This window comes from Solenopsis invicta, chromosome 6 (assembly GCF_016802725.1).
Source record: "Solenopsis invicta isolate M01_SB chromosome 6, UNIL_Sinv_3.0, whole genome shotgun sequence".
NCBI classification, from domain to species: Eukaryota; Metazoa; Arthropoda; class Insecta; order Hymenoptera; family Formicidae; genus Solenopsis; species Solenopsis invicta.
This window is the reverse complement of record NC_052669.1, coordinates 20174955-20194692: the sequence shown is the minus strand read 5'-3', so window position 1 is coordinate 20194692 and position 19738 is coordinate 20174955. Positions and strand designations below refer to the sequence as shown.

The window sequence follows — 19738 nt, the reverse complement described above, 5'->3', positions numbered from 1 at the left end:
AACAAAAGATTCATCAAGCAACGAACAGTCTGGATTTAACGCTAAATATCATTTTTCTATACTTATACAGTTAATCAGAATTTGTTTACACCTGTTGATATCAACTGTTCTCGAAACTCTTCGACAATCAAACTTTTGATTATGTACAATTTAAATAGAATGATATATACTTTCGATACAGATAAGATTGACAGATTAGATTGACAATACAGCGTTATTCAAAATTAGTTGAAATATATAATTGTCAATTAAATGTTTATCATCTTAGAATGACTTCGACTAAACTTTTATTAATTTAAAGTAGCAAGATATTCGACCGATAATGTAAATACAAATTTAAATGAGGACTTCTTCGGTCGTAGCTTAGATTTCTATTAATTTAATTATTATAATTATCATGTGATATCTATACAATTTTGTTAATGTTAGCATTAATAAAATTGTTATAAAATATTTATTAATAATTATATAAATAATTGTAATAATTATACAATAATTAAAATATTTATTACAAATTATTTATAAATTATTATTACTGCTATATTATCAGAAATTTTATTTTAAATAAAAATAAAATTTGTTGATTGATTAATGTTCATTTCTATTAATAAGAGCTGAATAAGTTAATGTATTTATTAAGTTAAAGTTAATGGCTTATAAAATTATAAAATTAATTTAGTTACGCAGAAAGTTACATGAATAAAAAATAAATTAAAAGTTATGTTAAGATTAAATTAACTTAAAATATAAGTTAATTTTGAAAATTATTCATATTAAATTAGAAATTTGCAAGTTTTTAAAGTTAGATTACTTAAAATAATTATAATATGAATATCAGACAAAATTTATATTTTGTTTGTAAATTAAGTTTATACAAAATAATAAAGAAATATTGTTTTTTTATGGAAATGTATTTTTTCTTGTAAATATACTTAAATTTTTAACTTAGAAAAAAAGTTAATAAATTTAAGTTTGTGCAGTTTCAAAAATAATTAGTTAAAGTTAAAAATGAAATAATTTAAAATTGACTAAGTTGAAGTTATTAACTTTTTTACTTTATTACTTAACTTTTAACTTTTTCTTAATTACGAGTCAACCCTGTTATTAATGTAGATTAATTTTAACCTCAGTTTAATTTAATTATTTTTCTTCTAGGTTCTAAAAATAGTTATAAAAATTATAAAAAGATAAAGAGCAAGTTAAATTGTCATTAGAACCAATCTGCGTTGATAGAAATGGACATTAATTAATCATTAACGATCTATCAGTACTTTTCAATTGTGAAGCGAAGAAATCAATCGTTTCGTTGTTTCGAGCAAAGTTTATTGTCTCATTTGGAAAAATAACGTTGCCGGTTCGTAGTGGAAAAAAAAAAGAACTACATCGTTGCTGGTGCGCGTTTATCGCACGATCGTTTCTCCATATCTGAGCGCGATTTGAAGTGCGTCACTCTACTGTAAAACCGCCGTGCCTCGGCCAACTTCGGGTTGTTTCGCCCGCCGCCGTCGCCCTGGCGCCGCGAGGAGCGTCGCTTGAATGGAATTTCAGTTGAAATCCGGACGGTCAAACCTGTAGTCGCATAGTCGCACGTCGTGACGTGCGTTGGAGTCCGTCCCTCCCTCGTGGTTCTTGTCTTCGCTCAAAGCGAAAAGTCTTTCTGTTCCTCGAGTAACAAGCCGACCGATCAAAAATGGGGTGCGGAATGGGAGTCGTCAAGTACCTGCTCTTCATATTTAATTTCATCTTCGTGGTAAGTGAAACCACTATGCGTACGTGATAACGGCGTCATAGCGTTAGTGGTGTGTAGCTATTCGTCGCGTTTGTCTCTTTCCCGCGTGTTTCGATGCGAAACAACAACGCTTTCGCGTAAGCAGAGGATAAAAAAAATTTAAGCGACTTGTTTCGTAAGCGGAACCCCGAGTGTCCTAAGACTTTCGATTGTTCTTCCATACCCCGGGACCGATCGAGCCTCTCGATTGCGGTTTGCCTTTCCTCCTCTCTTTTCACGTTGGAGAGAAAAGGAGGAGCGATAAACCTTGCAAGAAGCTCAGTCCTAAGACACAGAAAGGGAACGAACCTTCGCCCGCCCGTTCGACGCCACCGTAGTCGCCGCGCGGTCGCGTTCGATCCCCGACCTCTTCTCTTCTCTTCTCCATCGTGCTCAAGCGAGCCGAGGTTCACCCGGCTTCGAGTCTCTACGACGTACGGGTAACGGGGAATACTTCGAAATGTTTTCCGTTCGCTGCGGACACATGGAGCTCGTGAAACCGGTCCTCGCGTCCTCGCCCTCGACTCTTCCTCGTCCGTCGGCCCCCGCAAGGCGAACGCACGCTCAATGATGTTTTTTTTTTTTTTTCCTCTTACGAAACTCAGGGTCCCACGTAAGGTTATCTCATGCATCTCCACCTGTTTGCTTTTCCTATACTATCGTGCTTCGTATTATTCTTTGCTCCGACTTTCCGGCTGAATGACGTCGTCGCACGTCGCCGCGCGGAAATAAGTCGCGCGGACTGTACTCTCGTATGTGATGTTCGCCGCGCGGTATTTATGCATAGCGGCCACTTCGCGGAATTTGCTCGCCGGCTCTCCATTCCGCGAATTCACTGGTGGATTACTCAACCGCGACCACGCGCGCGCGCGCACGCTCTCGTCCTTGAAACGTGCAGACTGCGTCCTGCGACTGTGATCGCGTGCGTGACCCGTAACCGTTGTAATTTTCCGTCGTTTCCTATTTGAAAGAAGTATGGCAATTTTTTTTTTTTTAAACGCTTCCTCCGTTTCTGGAACAGATAAGATCGCGCGGATCGGTCGAAAACAACGACGAGGCCGCGCTGAAATTCTGAAATGGGTAACCTTTTGCTGAGTTCGTGAACGTTTTGATTAGAGATTAGAAAAAAACTGGGGCATCTCCGTATAAGATTTCAAGCTTTTGTACGTTTACAAAATTATAAGCATAAGAATGATAATTTTAAGTTTCTGTCGAATAAAAGTCGATAAGATATGAGCTGTTTAAGTGTGACTCCAACAGCTTTTAAATTTTTTAAATTTAATTTATCATGGCGTAATTACATTTTATCGATCGTATAAAGATTAAGATCAAGACTAAAAATTTTTGATAAAATGCAAATCAAAAACGTAACAAGTTTGTTTTTCTTTCTTTTATTTTGCAAACTTTTTAACTTTGACTTAAAGAATTAAAGAAAAAAATATTTTTGTATAAAAAATAATTTAAATTCTTTACATTTTTAAATTTAAAGTTAAGAAAGTTTAAAAAGTTTGTTTTTAATTTTACGTTAAAAAATATTATGCAAAAGTGACTTTTAACACAAAAAATTCCATATTATTGCAAAAAATCAACGCATTAATACTATAAGAAAAACATTTCAAAGGCTTAAAAAACTTATTTTTCCATTAATTTTTGTCGAATAATGTTCAATCAAGTTATAGTGCTCTGAGATAAAACAAAAATATAAAAAAAAATAAATTTTTAATTTCACATAATTCAGGAACAAAAATATCGCAGAAATTAAAAAAACTAGTAATTATATAAAAGTTAATTCATTAGATATAAGAATTTGTAATTGTAATAATAATTACAAAAATGCGTACACCGAGAGAAAAATTTCTTTAAATGAAAAAATACATTTTCTTAAAACCATATATCTTAATGCAAGCATTTGTTTGTATTTAAGTAAACAAAAAATAGTTAAAGATATTTATTTTAAGTAAATATGCATATCTTAAGTATATAATTTTCTAATTTTATTTATATTTATATTTTTTACATTTAAATAATGATTTTACAAATAAGCTAATAAATAATATTATTAAACTTAATTAAATTGTTTTTTTTTTTTTTGTTAATTTTTGCCCAATGATATTTTATCAAATTACGAAAATTTAGATTTACAAAAATCGTAGACGCAAAACTAAAAAAAACAAATTTACATAAAAGTTAATTCATTATTAGGTATGATTTCACAAATCTAATAATAATTACAAACGTACATACAAAAAAATGTATGAAGTTTTTATTGCATAAGAGCTCTATAAAAGCGTGACCGTAACAGCTCTTAATTTCTTAAATTTAATTAAATCATTGCGTGCTTATCGTCTATATAAAAGTTGATGCGCATTAGACACGTAATTAACGTAGGTCTCATCATATTGATCCAGATGATTTTTCTCACTTTACCGACTCTGCTTAAAATTCAAACATGCTGGAAAAAACCAAACATATAATTATACACAATCATATTCCTAAATGTTAAAAGAGTACATCAAATTTTTTTCAGATTTTTTAGAATCTAAAAACTCTTTGAAGAACACAACCAATTGTAAGCAGTCTAACTAAACAGTGAGAAACTGTATAGCTTTAGGTTAATTAAATTATGACGTGTGACATATAAAAATTGATTCGTTAAATATAAGAGAGATGGTTCACAATGCTTGCGTGATTTACAGCCGTTAAATTGATCCTATAACAATTGTAAGCGTACGAAAGAATATGCGACGTCTTAACTTTTTGTCGAACAAGAGCTCTACTAGTGTTGTCTGTAGTAGCTTTTATAGTAGTCTAATAAATTTAGTTAAATTACTGTTCATCGATAGTACAAAAGTTGATTCGCATTAGACACAAGAACTCACCGATTTCAACGTTTGCACAACTTTCAGCTGTATCATTAAATCAATCTCGACCAATATTTAATGTCTTTTCTAGCAGCGTTTCTCCAATGACCTTTTCGTTTGGCGATATCCCAAATGCTCAGGCACATGAAATGCGCATTATAAACAGACCGATATATTATATTGAAGAGCGAAACGCATGTGCCACGTGTTAGTTTTTGGTGCAGCATATACACTACCGCTCGTAAATATCTTTCACGCTTGCAAGTTTCTTGTATCTCACGAAAATTTAAGCGTGTCGGTGAAAGAAGATCGTAAAGAAGTTTTCAAAGATGCATTTTAAAGGCGAGAGGTAGGACTGTAAATTTGTTTTTTTTTCAATTTCGTTTCTACAATATTTTTGTTCCTAAATTACATTGAAATTTAGTAGTTTTTTTTTATTTCGAATCACTGTAACTTGATGAAATCATATCATTGGACAAAAATTAACGCAAAAATAGATTTTCTAAGCGTTAAAATGTTTCTCTTTTCAAATTAATGCGTTAATTTTTCACAATCGAATTTTTTGTGTAAACTTATTTTTAACTTCGTAATAAAAGAGGTTGCAGAAAAAGAGAATAATAAAAATTTTTGTTACGATGCTATCGATTTTTCAAAAATTTTTTAAAGCCTTTTCATTCTAACTTTTCATGAGATGCGAGAAAGTTGCAAGTGTTCTTGAATTTATGAACGATAGTATATATTGTCATATATGTAAATACAGGTACGTCATACACGTCGTGTATACATATTGGCGACTGACTCATGGTGATAACAAAAAAACCAAGGTTGACACAATGTGTCACACGTCTCCTCGCGCGCGTCTGCCACCATTGTTATTCGATCGCGAGTATCGATTCGATTCATATATCCTTAACCCCGAGCGCATCCGCGAGATGCTATTATCTCGTCGGTCAGCCGAGTAATTACGATGTTGATAGAGCAATCGCAATGTTGAGAAAAAGCAGATTACGTTAGATTAGCGGCACGCTTGATTTGAGAAGAAATCGAAGAAGTGTGCGGGGGCAATTAAGCGTATCTCACGCTTATTCATTAACGGTCGTTATTGACGCGTGTGGGCCCGCATTTACTCGCTAAACAATAAAGTCCAATCGCTGCATCTGCCGTTATCGAATTGCGTTGCAGGATGATTTATCTTGTTATCTTTCTATTCTTTTGACTCTTTAAACTCGTCCGCGATATCGAGACGGTTCAGTAACACAAAGCGCAAAGATAAAAATTTCGTTGAGCAGTGAGGAAAATAATATGAAAAAGGAGCAGAGAGATTATACGTTTATATTGGAGTATGTTTAGAAGAAGGAGTACCGCGATAAACTGTGAATCATCCTACTTATCTTTGATTATCGCCTAATTATCATGACACCTTAAAACTGCGTACCAAAAGCTGAGAAGCATAACAGCATGCAGAGTTGTCAGATTGGAGGACTGTTCTTCAAATATTGACTTTATCATTACGGAGAACTGTTTGAGTGGATAAAAAGTTCAAAGGAGAATCTTTATCTTTTTTTTATAATCTATCTAATCTATTATCTATTAAAAATATTTAATAAATGATACATAGTTTTGATTTAGAGTTAATCAGTAAAATTATTCCTTGGTTCATATTACCTCGGCTTATTATCTGTACTGAAAAAAAAAAAAATTGTTGACTTGATTAAATTTTTTCAGTTCAAATATTTATGTATTTGATTCGAATACATTATACTTGAAGTTCAGTTTAAGCATTTGTATATTTAATTTAAATACACGAGCACACTTGAATTGAAGAAATTCGATCAAGTTAACAAATTGAAAAATTTACACAACTTTTTTCTCAGTGTAGATTTGATCCATTTTATGCTATGGGATAATCCATTTTACCCCAGCTGAGGTAAAATAAACCAAAATCAAGTTTCATAACATTTTTGTTAATGATTTAAACTTTTGGAAATTTGACATTATGATCTTATAATGAACATTTTAAAGTTTTTTTGTTAAATTTCAATTATCTTTTGTAATTAACATAAAAAATATAGCCATTTTCATTTAAAGGGTCCGTCTTAACCCACCTTTCCCTTAGTTTTTATCCTCCCAAAAAAATCTCCGTGATAATTAACAATTAACAAATTCCAAATTTGTGAAATAAAATTAAAAATTACTTAACATAAAAAAATTATTTACTCATTGGCAGTGGATTTTAATTAAATTATTTACTTGGAGTCAATTAAAAAATTTCTTAAATATATAAATAAAATGAAGAAATAATTTTTAATCGAGTAATTTTTTTTCAGTTTTAAAAAATATTTAGAGTTTGTTTTTATATTCGAGATAATCATTTTTAATAATCTAAGAAAACAATTTCAATAAGTTAAGTAATATTAGCTTATTTGTAAAATCATTATTTAAATATAAAAACATTTAAAAATACCAAATTATATACTTAAGGTAATATGTACATTTACTTAAAATAAATATTTTTACTTAAACAGAAAACAAATGCTTGCATCAAAATATATAGTTTTAAGAAAGTGTTTTCTTCACTTAAAATTTTTTCTATCAGAAAACCACACCTTTTTGCAAACACACTTCAATTCAGAAAAATGATTGTATTATTTTTCTTAGCGAGTAATTATTTTAATTAAGTGATGACAATACTTCGTGGAAATTTTTTCTGATATATTTTTGCGAGGCCATCACGATGACAGTCAGGCGATCTATTTCCTTTTCTTCTCTTTCATCTTCTCTTCATTGTCTCTTGGTTTGCTTCCTGTGGTTGACCATAATAGTTGTTTCTTACTACTTCCAAGGTCTCTCCTCGTCTTCCCTTATATATAGTCATAGTCGTCGTCCCACATTGAATTTCGCCAAACGTCGCAAGACTTGTCTTCCTCCTGACGAACAAAGGATCGTTGCGTAAGAGATCTTTCGCGATAGTTCCCCTCTCGACTGAAAATCGATACATATAATAGCAGAACGAGTCTGTGCTGAAGCCACCACCGTATGCGTCATTGTAAAAGTGCATTTCGGCGGAATCCTAAAGGAAATAATCAACGAATAATCGAGCTCCGCTGTAAAATTCCGCGTTTTATTCTCGGAACCATTTATCCCCTTTTCAATTTCCAGAAGAAATGTAATCTTATCAGGAAACCAATATAATGCGTATCGACGAAAAATGCTTCCACTATTAGATAAAGTATCTTAAAAGCAAGCTAGATTTTGTTTCATACAGCGAATTGTTGCGAATTGTTCGACAACTAGAAAAGAATATATTCAACACATTTCTAATAATTCGTTGAATATATTTTATGTATTTAACATACGTTTATAACTGCAAATTACATTACATGTAAATTTATTTCACGCGTAGCGTTCTCTCATTAAGTTAATTACACATTCTACATTTCAAATAAGCGCTTCTACATTTCAAGAATTTCTACGAAGGAGATAATACTACAGAAAAAAATTTAATACGTCACTCAAGATTGAAATAAAAGCGTAATTTGCAATAACGTAGGATGTTACATTACATTTACATGCTCTCAGTAGTTTCGTTCGCGGTTCATTGCATAATTTTATCATCTCGTTTGTGTTATTTACGTGCCTGTCCATGGACGGTGATACGTAGCGATCGTTTGTGGTAGAAGTAAACCGGATATCTACGTACAAGGTGGTTAAAATTAGCAACAGATGATCCTGTGCGACTATGCAACGTACGTACAATGATAGCGCAAGCTTCAGTGCAATAGACCGAAGCGATAGACCGAAGCGATAGACCGAAGAAAAATATTACGATTTTCTTTTACCACGAGATAATATCCCCTTATCGCTGCAAAACAAGTGTAAGAAATATGTTTTCTACAAATTAGTAAATTATTCGGGCAAGAACAATTTATCGTCAATATTAATTGACAAGAATTTCATTAACACACTGGAAAATAAGTTTCTTATGTTCAAGTAAATATATTTAGGTCTCTACTCGCTGCATGTTTACTTGGCGCGAGACTCTATCACGTCTCTCGACTTCATCATTTAAAAAAATATATATTAGCTAGTATAAAATAATTTATTTTTAAATTTAGGAAATATTTTTTCAAATCAAGGAAATGATGTTAAAATAAATATATTTACTTGAGTATAAAAAAATTTTTTTTCAGTGTAAATCAAGTCATGGAAATACTATCAAAATAAACTTAGTGATAAAGTTTATCGCATTTCTTATACAGTGATATTTAAAGATGTATTACATCTATTTTCAAAATAATGAAAAATTATGAAAAAATTATAAATTGTTTTATATATTATTTTAGAAAGTATTTAAAAAAAATTAGCGGTGATTTTCTAAGTGAATCAAAAGTTCAATAAGAAGTTCTTATCTATACTAATAGAAATTCAGATAATATAAAGTCCAAAATCGGAATATAAAACTTTAAATATATCTAAAAGAGGTGTTACAAATTTTTGTTTTCAAAAGACATCTTATATCTTAATTTTGAATTATGTGTTGTCTAGAAATGTGTGACCACACGATACAACATGATGACAAAGAAAAAAATATTGAAGATAGAATGAGAATTTTTTTATAAGTTTTTTAAGTACTCAAGATGATTTATGCCAAGTTTTATTATAATCCTAAGTTTAGTTGTGCTATAAAGTTTATTGAAAAAAAAATTTTGAAGTTATATCCTACTATGTATGGTACATTTTTTAATATTAAACATTATATATTAGCGTTTTTTAAATATTTTTGATTCATTTGTTGTAAAAAGTAATGTCTTTTTGTGTTTATTTTATTTTCTTCAAGTTAGACTGATCAGAAGGCATATTTACATCCAAAATTTTCCATCGAGAACATTAGAAAAAATAAAAAAAAATGATAACAACTAAAGGAAATAAAATTGTGTTGTTAAATATAAATATTGACATTATTGAACAGTTCCATATGTATGCAATATTTATTTTTATACAAAAAAGTTTAAATATTGACACAATTCCAATTCCAGTCACTTTTTACAAAGACTGATACTTTGTCCTTAATTATATATCGAATTGGTTTTATTATTACGTACCTAGGGAATAAATCTGTCTTTCTGGGAATTCCATATATAATTTTCTGAATACTTCTCTGTTTGCTTCTCTCTCTTTGATATTTAAGGGATTGAAGTTCCTCTAATTTCTTCGAGATCTAGGTCACGTTCAAGTTTTCTGCGTCTTGGTTTCGCAGGAATTACGATCGATTGAGTAACAGTAAATTCATTTATGGTACTCACGTATCCCCTTCGCTTGTGCAAGGGATCTGTCACGAAAAGGCCGGATTATACAAGGTTGCGAGTGAAAGATGGTCATCGGTTTTATGGGCATCCTTGAGGGAGCGACTATCTCACCTATACTGTCCCTCGTAGCGCGGCTAACTCTTTCTCGAATTAATTTTTGGGAGTGCACGATTTATTTTCTTCGCAAAACATCAACGCGATTCGTTTAGCCTCAGTCAATTATGATCATTTACAAAGAGAGATAAATAGCCGTTCTGTCGAAACGAGATGCAACCTTGAATTGTATAACTTTTTATACAATGCATACTGTTCTACAAATGTTGGCTTTTATATTGACAACTATTGTCTCGAAAAGGTGAATAGAATATTCAATATCTTGCGAATTAATCACGCAGCAATACATCGATTCATCATCATTTATGGGATCGTTTTATGAATATTTATCGATCCGTTGACGTGAATGATGGACTCTCATTTAAATCGTTTTTATCATGTAACAAAGACGTAAATTTTTCTTTATATCGCATTTTTATGCTAGTCGATTCTGAAACCTAGACGATCTATAATGCGTATTAAAATTCATGACACAATTATGTTAAATGCACATAATTTTATGTGTACTTAATCAATTGTTGTCACGGTAACAATGTTTTAGCTTCTGTTTTTACATGATGATAAAAATTGCGCGTACAACAACGCTCAATTGTGCGAACATCGACTCTTGAGATAACATTCACCAAAAAAAAAGTGACACTAAATATATGTTCGTTGAAGTGCTTTTTTTAGCCTGGATAATTGTGTCGCTTTTTTGCGTGTTTCTTTATCAAAAGTTGCAATGAACAAGACTTCCATTATCGTTTATCTTGTGATTTTCCCGATCAGTTACGCAACTTTGTGTAGGATGACTACATACTGGGTGTGTCTATAGAAAAGCTGAAGCACCACATGACGATCCCGCTCTTCAAATAAACTGCGAAAGTCTTTCCTGGGAATATTTCACTATTAAAAATGTCGTGAAATGTATATTATGCGTTAAATGTACGTTAAATTTAATGTGTCTATAACTGAAAAGCGATTGCATAAAATTTAGTGCACTTTTGGTAATTAAATTTACATTAAATGTATATTAATGTACATTTAATGTTGTATCAAAACACATTATTAATCAAAATACATAACTTGCTTGAAATTTGCTTCCGTTATATTACATTAAATTTTGCTGCCAGTGTTACATTAGAAAATTGATTCTAAATTTTATACAATTAAACTGGCATTTAAATCCATTTAAATATTGTACATTGTACATTGTTTTTCTCGATTAGTTTTATCGTTTATCGTTGCTCGGTTGCTAAAGCTCGTGATATTTAATTGCACTGAAACATTATCTAGCCAACTGGTTATCGAACGCGATTATATCTATTTCAAGAAAAAGATCGTAGATCTGTTGGGTTAGAGTTTAAAATCGAAGTATCACGATTCCAATTTCAGATTAAGCTAGCTCTTTTTTATTAAGATACCACTTACCGCGAATTACTCCATTACACATATTAAATTCTGTGAATTTAATTCAACCTATATCTCTAGAGATTAAACGAGTAATGGAAAGGTACAATATTACTTTAACTAAGGAACTTTAAAATTCCATTTTAATAGCTCTCTGATACATTAGTTATTGCTCCAAGAATTGAATTGAATTATACTAGACTTTGTAGAATAATTTTTTGTAATTAGTAAAAAAGAATTTAGGAAAAAAAATATTTAGAAAAAATGGATGAAGTCTGAACTTCGCGAACAAATAAAAAGCTTGTTCAATTAATTTGTAACAAATATGTGCTATTATTCAGAGAAGTAACGAGTTATCATTACACGTTACTCATTGAGAAAAAACTCGGTAACGTACTCGTTACATAACGATTCAAAGAGCAACACATTACTCTTATTTATTACGTAATGAATCAACTAAGTTGCTTTGTTCAAGTAAAGCGTAAAGGTTACTTGCTACTCCAAAGTTATTGCAATTCTGGTGTTATTAGTATTGTGATGGAAAACTGTAATGTCATTATCAAAGCATTATAAAAAACAGAGTTGGTAAAAATTGTGTTTTAAACATATTTTAAACACGTTTTCAACATATAACATATTATAAGTTTAATGCATATTTAAAACATTAAAAATGTGTATTAAACAAAAAATACAATGTTTAAAAAAAATATGATTTTATCAATCCTGATAAAAAAAATAAAAGTAACGGTGACTCATTATTTTTTAACGTACATCTTTCCTGCTATTATTCTTATTATCATATAAAAAAAATGCACTTTCGTTTAATGCGATTCTCGCTTTTAACGTAGACCAGAAGATTGATTATTCATTATTTTTAGGATTTAATTAAAGCCAGCTGATTTTTGTAATGATCGAGTCATTAAGCATTAAGCCGATGATGGCCTCGAGTTTCCCGTTACTTTGTCTCTAAATCGCATTGTGCGTCATTTCCAGACAATCAGCTTCACAAGAAAGTTTTCCGCATGTCGCAACATCGCGTCCATTGCATTATGCATTTAGCAGCGTCTATAATTTTCGTCCTCCGCCAGTCGTTCGCCAATGCTGTTCGGGCATTCCCCGGTGTCTCATTTTCCGCAATTATCGCGTCACGCCTTGCACATATCACATGTGCACTATCTTCGCGATTGTGTCTCTTCACGCGCAAATTTTCCACGTTGCACTCCGACAGCTAGTTTCACGTTCGCGGCAATAAGCTCGCGGTGAAACGCGTAAATTGGCACAATACTTTTTTTACGCGTGTAACTGATGCGGCCGCGAGCGTAATTGTGTCATAACTAAATTTTGCACTGAGAAAAAAAATTTAATTTTTCAACTTGGCGAAGTTTCTTCATTTCAAGTATTTATATATTTAACTTAAATACATAAAATACTCGAGTACAATAATAAATAAAAAAAAACCATCAAAGTGTAGTAGTCTCAAAATTGTCAATTAAGTTTTAATGGGCTAATAAGAGTAAATGGTTATTGATGCATAGAAATAATAATTTTATTATCTTCACATAAAAAAGCGCAACTGCACCTTTTTATGTTAAGATAAAAAAGTGCAGATGCGCTTTTTTATGTAAAGGTAGTAAAATTGTGTTATTATTTTTACGTATCAATAACCGCGATTACTCTTATTAGCTCATTAAAAGTTAATTAAAATATTCGAGTTTCGGTTTAAGCATCTATATGTTTAACTTAAATACATAAATACTTAAACTGAAAAAATTTTATTAAGTTAAAAAATTTAGTTAATTTTTTTCTTAGGGTAGAAATATTCGAGAAATTTTAGAAATATCTTTTAAAACTGTAGAATGTTCGCTGACCATCAAAGACTGGTTGCGAGAATTTATTCTGCGTGAAAATGATATAAGCCTAAAAATAAGTTGACTGATTTGATATCAGAAATGATTAATTGTTATTCACGTTATCCGAAGTTATCTGCGACTTTAGAGAATTTAGCGATATACTCTTTAGATACTATTAATCATAAATATTAATTTTTTTTTTATTGATGACGTGAGAAATGTATATCTGACGAATTGTTCTTATTGCATTACGTTTCAAATATTTTTAATTAGTATTAAATGCACACAAGAAAAAATTGTCGCAAAACTAAAATACTTAGTCAAATACGTTCAGCTAAATAGGTTTGGATAGGTTTCACTTGAGTAGGTTTCAAAAATGTTTCGCTGATATTAGTAAATTTTTAGAAATCACAACAAAAATTTATCTTTTTATTTATATTTTTCTGTATCTGCTAATATATTGTTTGTTACATATAAAATTTATAACAGCATCATTTAACAATACCGTGTAGAAAATTTAAGTTTTATTGCCAATTATATAATCAAATTTTATAACAAGATATATGATTGGCCTTAACATGAATGGGCACCACAGAAAAATTTTTATTCTAAATTTTACAAGCAGTTCAAATATAAATTCTGTCTCTGTTATTTAAATTGATTAAGTAAACAAAACATATATAATATTTCTAATTTAATTAATTTTTTACAGCCCAAAAATTTAGTTTTTCAACAAATTTTTTTCCTGAATATGAAAAAACTCCGTGCTTTTCGTTTGTATTCCAATGTTTTTTTTTTGGGCGGTGCATTCTCTTCCTGTCAGTCAAATATTTTTACTACTACTGTTATCACGCTTTTGTTTGTCTTGATAAATGCATTTGCGTTCATGCGCATATGCAATAGAATGAATCGTGCGTTTTCAATTTTCTCTAAACGCGAACAGATATTTCATTTGGACCTTGAGTCCTTGGTTATCCATGTTGTTGGCCAATCGATACTTATCTTATCGATCAGTGTATAGTAACCGCGCGAAATCCATCTCAACTCTTTTTGAAGCTTCGATATTTTCAATGCGTGTATTCAGTCGTAAAAATAATGGCCGAGAAGAATCCAATTGAAAACGCAATTTCTACACGAAAAGAACGATTTTGCTAAAATATCTATAAATTTAGCTGAACACAGATTCGAAAATTTGGTTAGACCATTATTTGTAGAGATAATGCTCAAGTTGGTTGAATATCAAAACTTTTTGCATTATTCGTCATGCTTAACTGACCTTATTAGTTTGTTGATCCAATCAAATTGTTTTCAAATCTATAGCTAAATTTTTAGATACTTAAAAGCAAAACCATTTTTTCTCAGACAGCACAATATTTATAAAACATTTACAAAATATTTAGAATAATTATTAGAATATTTTTAAAATATTTACCAAAATATTTTATAAATATTTTTATAGTCTTAGGTTGGATCATAAATATTATGATAAATATTGTATAAAATATTAAAATAAAGATTAAATATTTTATACAATATTTATTATAATATTTATAATTTGTTGAATTTAACATAAAAAAATATCTATAAAATATTTTGAAAGATATTTATAAATGTTTATTATAAATATTGTGTGCTGTCTGGGGTGTAATTAAATTCCCGGCGGATTCTCTCGGAATTTATATTTGTTAATTAACGAGGAAGATATTAGTTTCTTCTCTGGAAGTTGATCATGCAGGCGGCGGCGACATTGCCGTCAAATAATCGTAATTTCGAAGAGGAAGCCGGAATTCCGGGGACGCGTTGGATGTGATGATGCCATCTCGGTATACATACGTGCACGCGTATACAGACGTCACTCACACTAGCATACGTAATTTCGATATGTCTCGCGGGTAAAATAAAAACCGGGTTCTCACTAGCGGCGTCTTCCAGCCAACATGATCAGCGGTGAGTGAAGTGAGGCTCGATATAAAACTCAGGAAGTTTTAACTCGATCAAAAGCAAATAATGCGTATTTGGTGATTGATCGTCTTTTATCGTTGTTTTATTTGATCGATCGCCAAAGTCCAGCGTTAGGTAGTAACTAGTTAAAAAATTAAATAATATAGTTAAAAAGATAATAACTTTTAACTTGACTTGGTTAACTTTAAATGATTTAATTTTTAATTTTAACTACTTTTTGAAACACATAAACTTTAATTTATTAATTTTTTCTCCGAGTTAAAAACTCATTTATGTAAAGCAAAAAATTATAACAGAAAAAATACATTTTCACATAAAAAAACAATATTTCTTTGTTATTTTATATAAACTTAATTTACAAATAAAGTATTTAATTTATTTAATGATCAATATTATAATTCTTTTGAGTAATTTCACTTTAAAAACTTACGAATTTTTAGTTTAATATGGATGTTTTAAATCGACTTTTAATTTAACTTAATTTAATTTTAATATTTTTAACTAGTTAGTCTTTTATTCATGTAATTAAATTAATTTCATAAGCCAATTAACTTTGACTTAATTTATATCAACTTACCCAACCCTGTTAAAATCTTTCATCGTCGTTGACGTTGCCAGGAAGAATGAGTTTTCATTACTGCTCCTCGATTCCTCTGCTCTTTCGCACACGCTATTCGATGCACGGGGTATCTTACGACGGAGTTCTGGTCATTCTGAAACTAGGGCGGAAATTATTAAAGGTCGAATCGATTGGACGAACAACGCACTCGGACTGTCCGCGTTTCACATTTTACTTATATAGCATAAGTGCATTAGTCTACCTGCGGCGAACCTCAAGATCTACTATGACACATGTGTCGTATAGTAGCACATGTAAAAATAACGCATGCACGCGCGCGCCCGCTCTGATGTGTTTCAAGGACGATTTCCAGATATCTGGGACCGTATCGTTCGATATGTATGCCAGTGGTTGTACCGACTACATCTTGGATCTATTTCTATGCTCGAAAGTACATTAGGTAACAATTGAGGCATGTTTGGCGACTACAACTCGTAATCGGTGATAAAGAGAGAGAGATAGAGAGAGAGAGAGAGAGAGAGAGAAACACCAGAATTGGACTGAAAAGCTAAAAGTTGCAGTGATTTCCTTGATATCATGACTTCGATATTCTGCTATAAGTATCTCCAAATAAATAGCGGTTGGGAGTACTACTCAATGTTTAAGTACATGCAAATTTATTCCAAATCGGAAGAGCTTCTACATACGTGTATTGATTTCTGAAGTTCTGCATTTAAACACTAAAAATTATTTTCTCAGGTTCGCAGTAATTCGAGCAGTATTGCATACTTTTAAACAAAGTACACGAATAAGATTTACTTGATTTATTTTATTTTTTTGAAAACTAATAAATCTATAAATTCTATTAAATAAAATTATCTTAAAAACTATTAAACAGAGTAGAAAGTAAAATAAATTAAATGAGACTTTCATTCACCCTAAGTACTTTTTACCGATCATCTGTTTTAATATTTTTGGTGTCTCGCACAATGACGTCTGTAATTTATATAAGAAAATTACGGAATGATTAATTCGTTCAATATAGAAACGTACATAATAAGAATTGTGTTAAAAGAATAAAAGAAATTATAAAATTGTTAGTTATAGCAATTTGAGAACAATATGGAATATACCTGTGATGATAGAAAATTTCTTGTTGCAGCTATGTGGCCTGGCAATCTTGGTTATCGGCGTTATAGTGCAAATAGGAAAGAATAATTATTCCGAACACCTAAATGAAATTACGAGTAATCTCACGTTCCCGGCAATTACGTTGATTGTCATTGGAAGCATCATCTTTGTCATCGCTTTCCTAGGATGCTGCGGTGCCATTCGCGAGAGTCACTGTATGATTGTCACGGTAAGCCCTGCAAGCAAATTTCATCTTGTCATGCAAGTCGAGAGAAGTTTAACCTTGAGTTCTGATCTTGTGTTCGCGCACATCAAATATTTTAAATTCAATCTTGAAAGATAATTCAAGTTTATTATGTATCCGAAACACGTACGCTTCGAGTTTGTGGCATTAAAACACGTTGCATTTATTTAATCGAAGATAACTGAAAAGTGAAGACAATTTGTTATATTTATTTTTATCTTACATGCGGCTTATGCATTTGTCTATTGCTTCATATAGATACTAGCGTGAGCTTATCGCGTATCGATATTGTCGACGATATTTTCTAGACAATTATACCATTATTATTAGATACGTTTATGATTGAGATTATTATGATCGTATGGGTTAAATGGCACTTATTTGAGACGCGTCAGCTTTGTCCGCCTGAAAAGGATTAAGAGTCGTGGCAATTGATAATGTTTCTTCTGCACAGTTTGCATGTTTACTATTGACGATCCTGATCATACAAGTGGCTGTCGCAATCTTCGTGTTTGTCGCAGCGAACAACGCCGGCGAAATCGATTTTGGGAAAGAATACAGAACAAACGTTTTCGATCGCTACAAAAATGGGAACGAAGAAGATAAGGAAATCGTAAATACCATACAAGAAGCGGTAAGTCTGCTTTTTAGAATATACTTAATATACTTTATAAATCTCGTAGAGTAAAACGTCACTCTACAAGAGTGAAAATTAAGCTTGTTTAATGTTTGAAGGATTTGTTATTCTGTTTTAATAAAAGTCAAAATTTACTATAGGAGTGAATTTTTACTTTTATTAGTGTAAGAAACTACATTGTTATACGAATCTAGAATATTTATATTATGAATTATTTATATCCAAAAAGACTGAATATAAATAAATTCACAGTATATCTAAGTATCTTCAAGAGGCATTCACAGATTCAGAAATGGATTCATACTCCAATATATTTTTACAGTTGCAATGCTGTGGTGTTGATAGTGCCAAAGATTTTGGCGGACAGCCGATTCCAGGAAGTTGTTGTGGTAAGAAGGAATCTAATTGCGATTTATCAAACGCTTACACCAAAGGTTGCGCTTCGGCGATAGAAGATTTTTTCAAGCACTCACTTACGGTACTGGGTGGCATCGCCATAGGTATTGCTGTTGCAGAGGTAAGAAATGTAAACTAATTAAAGTCAAATAAAGTGGCAGGATTATCGCGTCTGTATTATGTTAACTAAAAGAGAAAAAATAATAATTGCACATCAAAGCTCAAAAAACTTTTAAATCTTAATATCTTCCGATATGGATTATAAATTTGTTCAAAATGAGCTTTAAACCTGAAATATTACCATAGATTTAACCCAAGTGTTCAAGTGCATTCAATTTTAGTATAGTTTTTGTTATTAATTATTTGATAGTTTAAAATAACATTAATAAGATTTTTTTATATTAAAATGTTAGTTTAGTTATTCTAACATTTGTAACATAATAAAGTGTAAAAAATTTCTTAATTATGTGAATTTTTACCTAGAGTGTTAAAAAAATATGAATAGCATTCCAGGATTAAGCATTCAAATTTCCAAACACATATCAAAAATATATTTTGCTCTCTATATATAGTTCTCATTTTTGTGAGTGTGAATATTTTACAGTAATAACATCCCTATCTTTACTCTTTTTTTTTAGCTGATCGGCATTATCTTTGCATTATGTCTGGCAAATTCCATTAAGAATGCTGAACGCAGAGGTTATAGTGTGTAAAAGTGGAGCATTGCGAAGGACATCACTTCGTGCGGGAGGCTTTCAACATGTAACAACAATCTTACTTTCATCTTACTACCATCAACGTATTTGCCTATAAGATGTGATAGAACACTTGCGCTCTATAGCAAGATAAATTTTTTTTCTTTTTCTAAGCGAAGAATGAAACCAGATGGTCTTATGTTTTTTTTCCGATTTCTTTGCAGTCATAATTACAGTGTACAGATAATATTTTCCTTATAAAATGACGAACTTTTGTTTTTTGGTTACAAGAATTCAATGCAGAATCCAGCGCACGAATATCACCTGGCAATGACCTAACCATCGTAATTATTGCTGGGTGTCAGACCTCATTTTTTTTCCTTTGTAAAAAAACTTTTTTTATACGGTTCTATACATATATACATATTTTGATACGGTATTGCTTTGACTCGTGTTTATACCAGTTCTACATAAAAGTTCAAAAATGTAAAAAATCTTTGATGTTATTTAATGTGCATATACGCAGGACTGTTTCATAATTAGCCTGCAAACAAATACAAAATTAAAGTACCTTCGCGGGAAAGCAGACCAGTGATAGTATTTTATGATGTTAATAATATAAAGATATTTTTTCATATGATAAACTACACAATTGTACCTGCGAAGACGTTATCGCTGTTGAAAATCACGGAATCCTCGTATGTGTCTATATAAAAATTCACTTTGTTTGTACAGCACAGTACACAGTCTATTGTCTACAAATATATTATATACATATATATATATATATATTTTTTGTCTTATAATAAAAAATACTTTAAAAGAT

The 19738-nt window shown here is 31.0% G+C and overlaps 2 protein-coding genes across 2 annotated transcripts in view; one reads left to right on the top strand and one right to left on the bottom strand.

Annotated features, from left to right (window-relative positions):
- The window catches only part of LOC105204100 (COP9 signalosome complex subunit 5), a 28965-nt gene extending 11908 nt beyond the window's left edge, over positions 1 to 17057 (bottom strand). Inside the window, exons 1-2 of the mRNA XM_039451090.1 lie at positions 16943 to 17057; positions 15828 to 15969 (exon numbers count right to left, since the gene is read on the bottom strand). Coding sequence (XP_039307024.1) covers positions 15828 to 15850 — 23 coding nt within the window. The 5' untranslated portion in view covers positions 15851 to 15969; positions 16943 to 17057. The remainder of the gene's footprint in view (positions 1 to 15827; positions 15970 to 16942) is intronic.
- Positions 1529 to 19727, top strand: LOC105204098 (23 kDa integral membrane protein). The gene is made up of 5 exons (XM_011173147.3): positions 1529 to 1750; positions 16972 to 17169; positions 17639 to 17818; positions 18144 to 18338; positions 18856 to 19727. The coding sequence occupies exons 1-5, from the start codon at positions 1691 to 1693 to the stop codon at positions 18928 to 18930; spliced, it is 708 nt and encodes a 235-aa protein (XP_011171449.2). The 5' UTR covers positions 1529 to 1690; the 3' UTR covers positions 18931 to 19727.
- The last annotated feature ends 11 nt before the right edge of the window (positions 19728 to 19738 follow it).

Coding starts and splice junctions, on each gene's coding strand:
- LOC105204098 (XM_011173147.3), top strand. CDS start 1,691: ATGGGGTGCGGAATGGGAGTCGTCAAGTACCTGCTCTTCATATTTAAT. Junction 17,170..17,638: donor GTCACTGTATGATTGTCACG/GTAAGCCCTGCA, acceptor TCTTCTGCACAG/TTTGCATGTTTACTATTGAC. Junction 18,339..18,855: donor TAGGTATTGCTGTTGCAGAG/GTAAGAAATGTA, acceptor CTTTTTTTTTAG/CTGATCGGCATTATCTTTGC.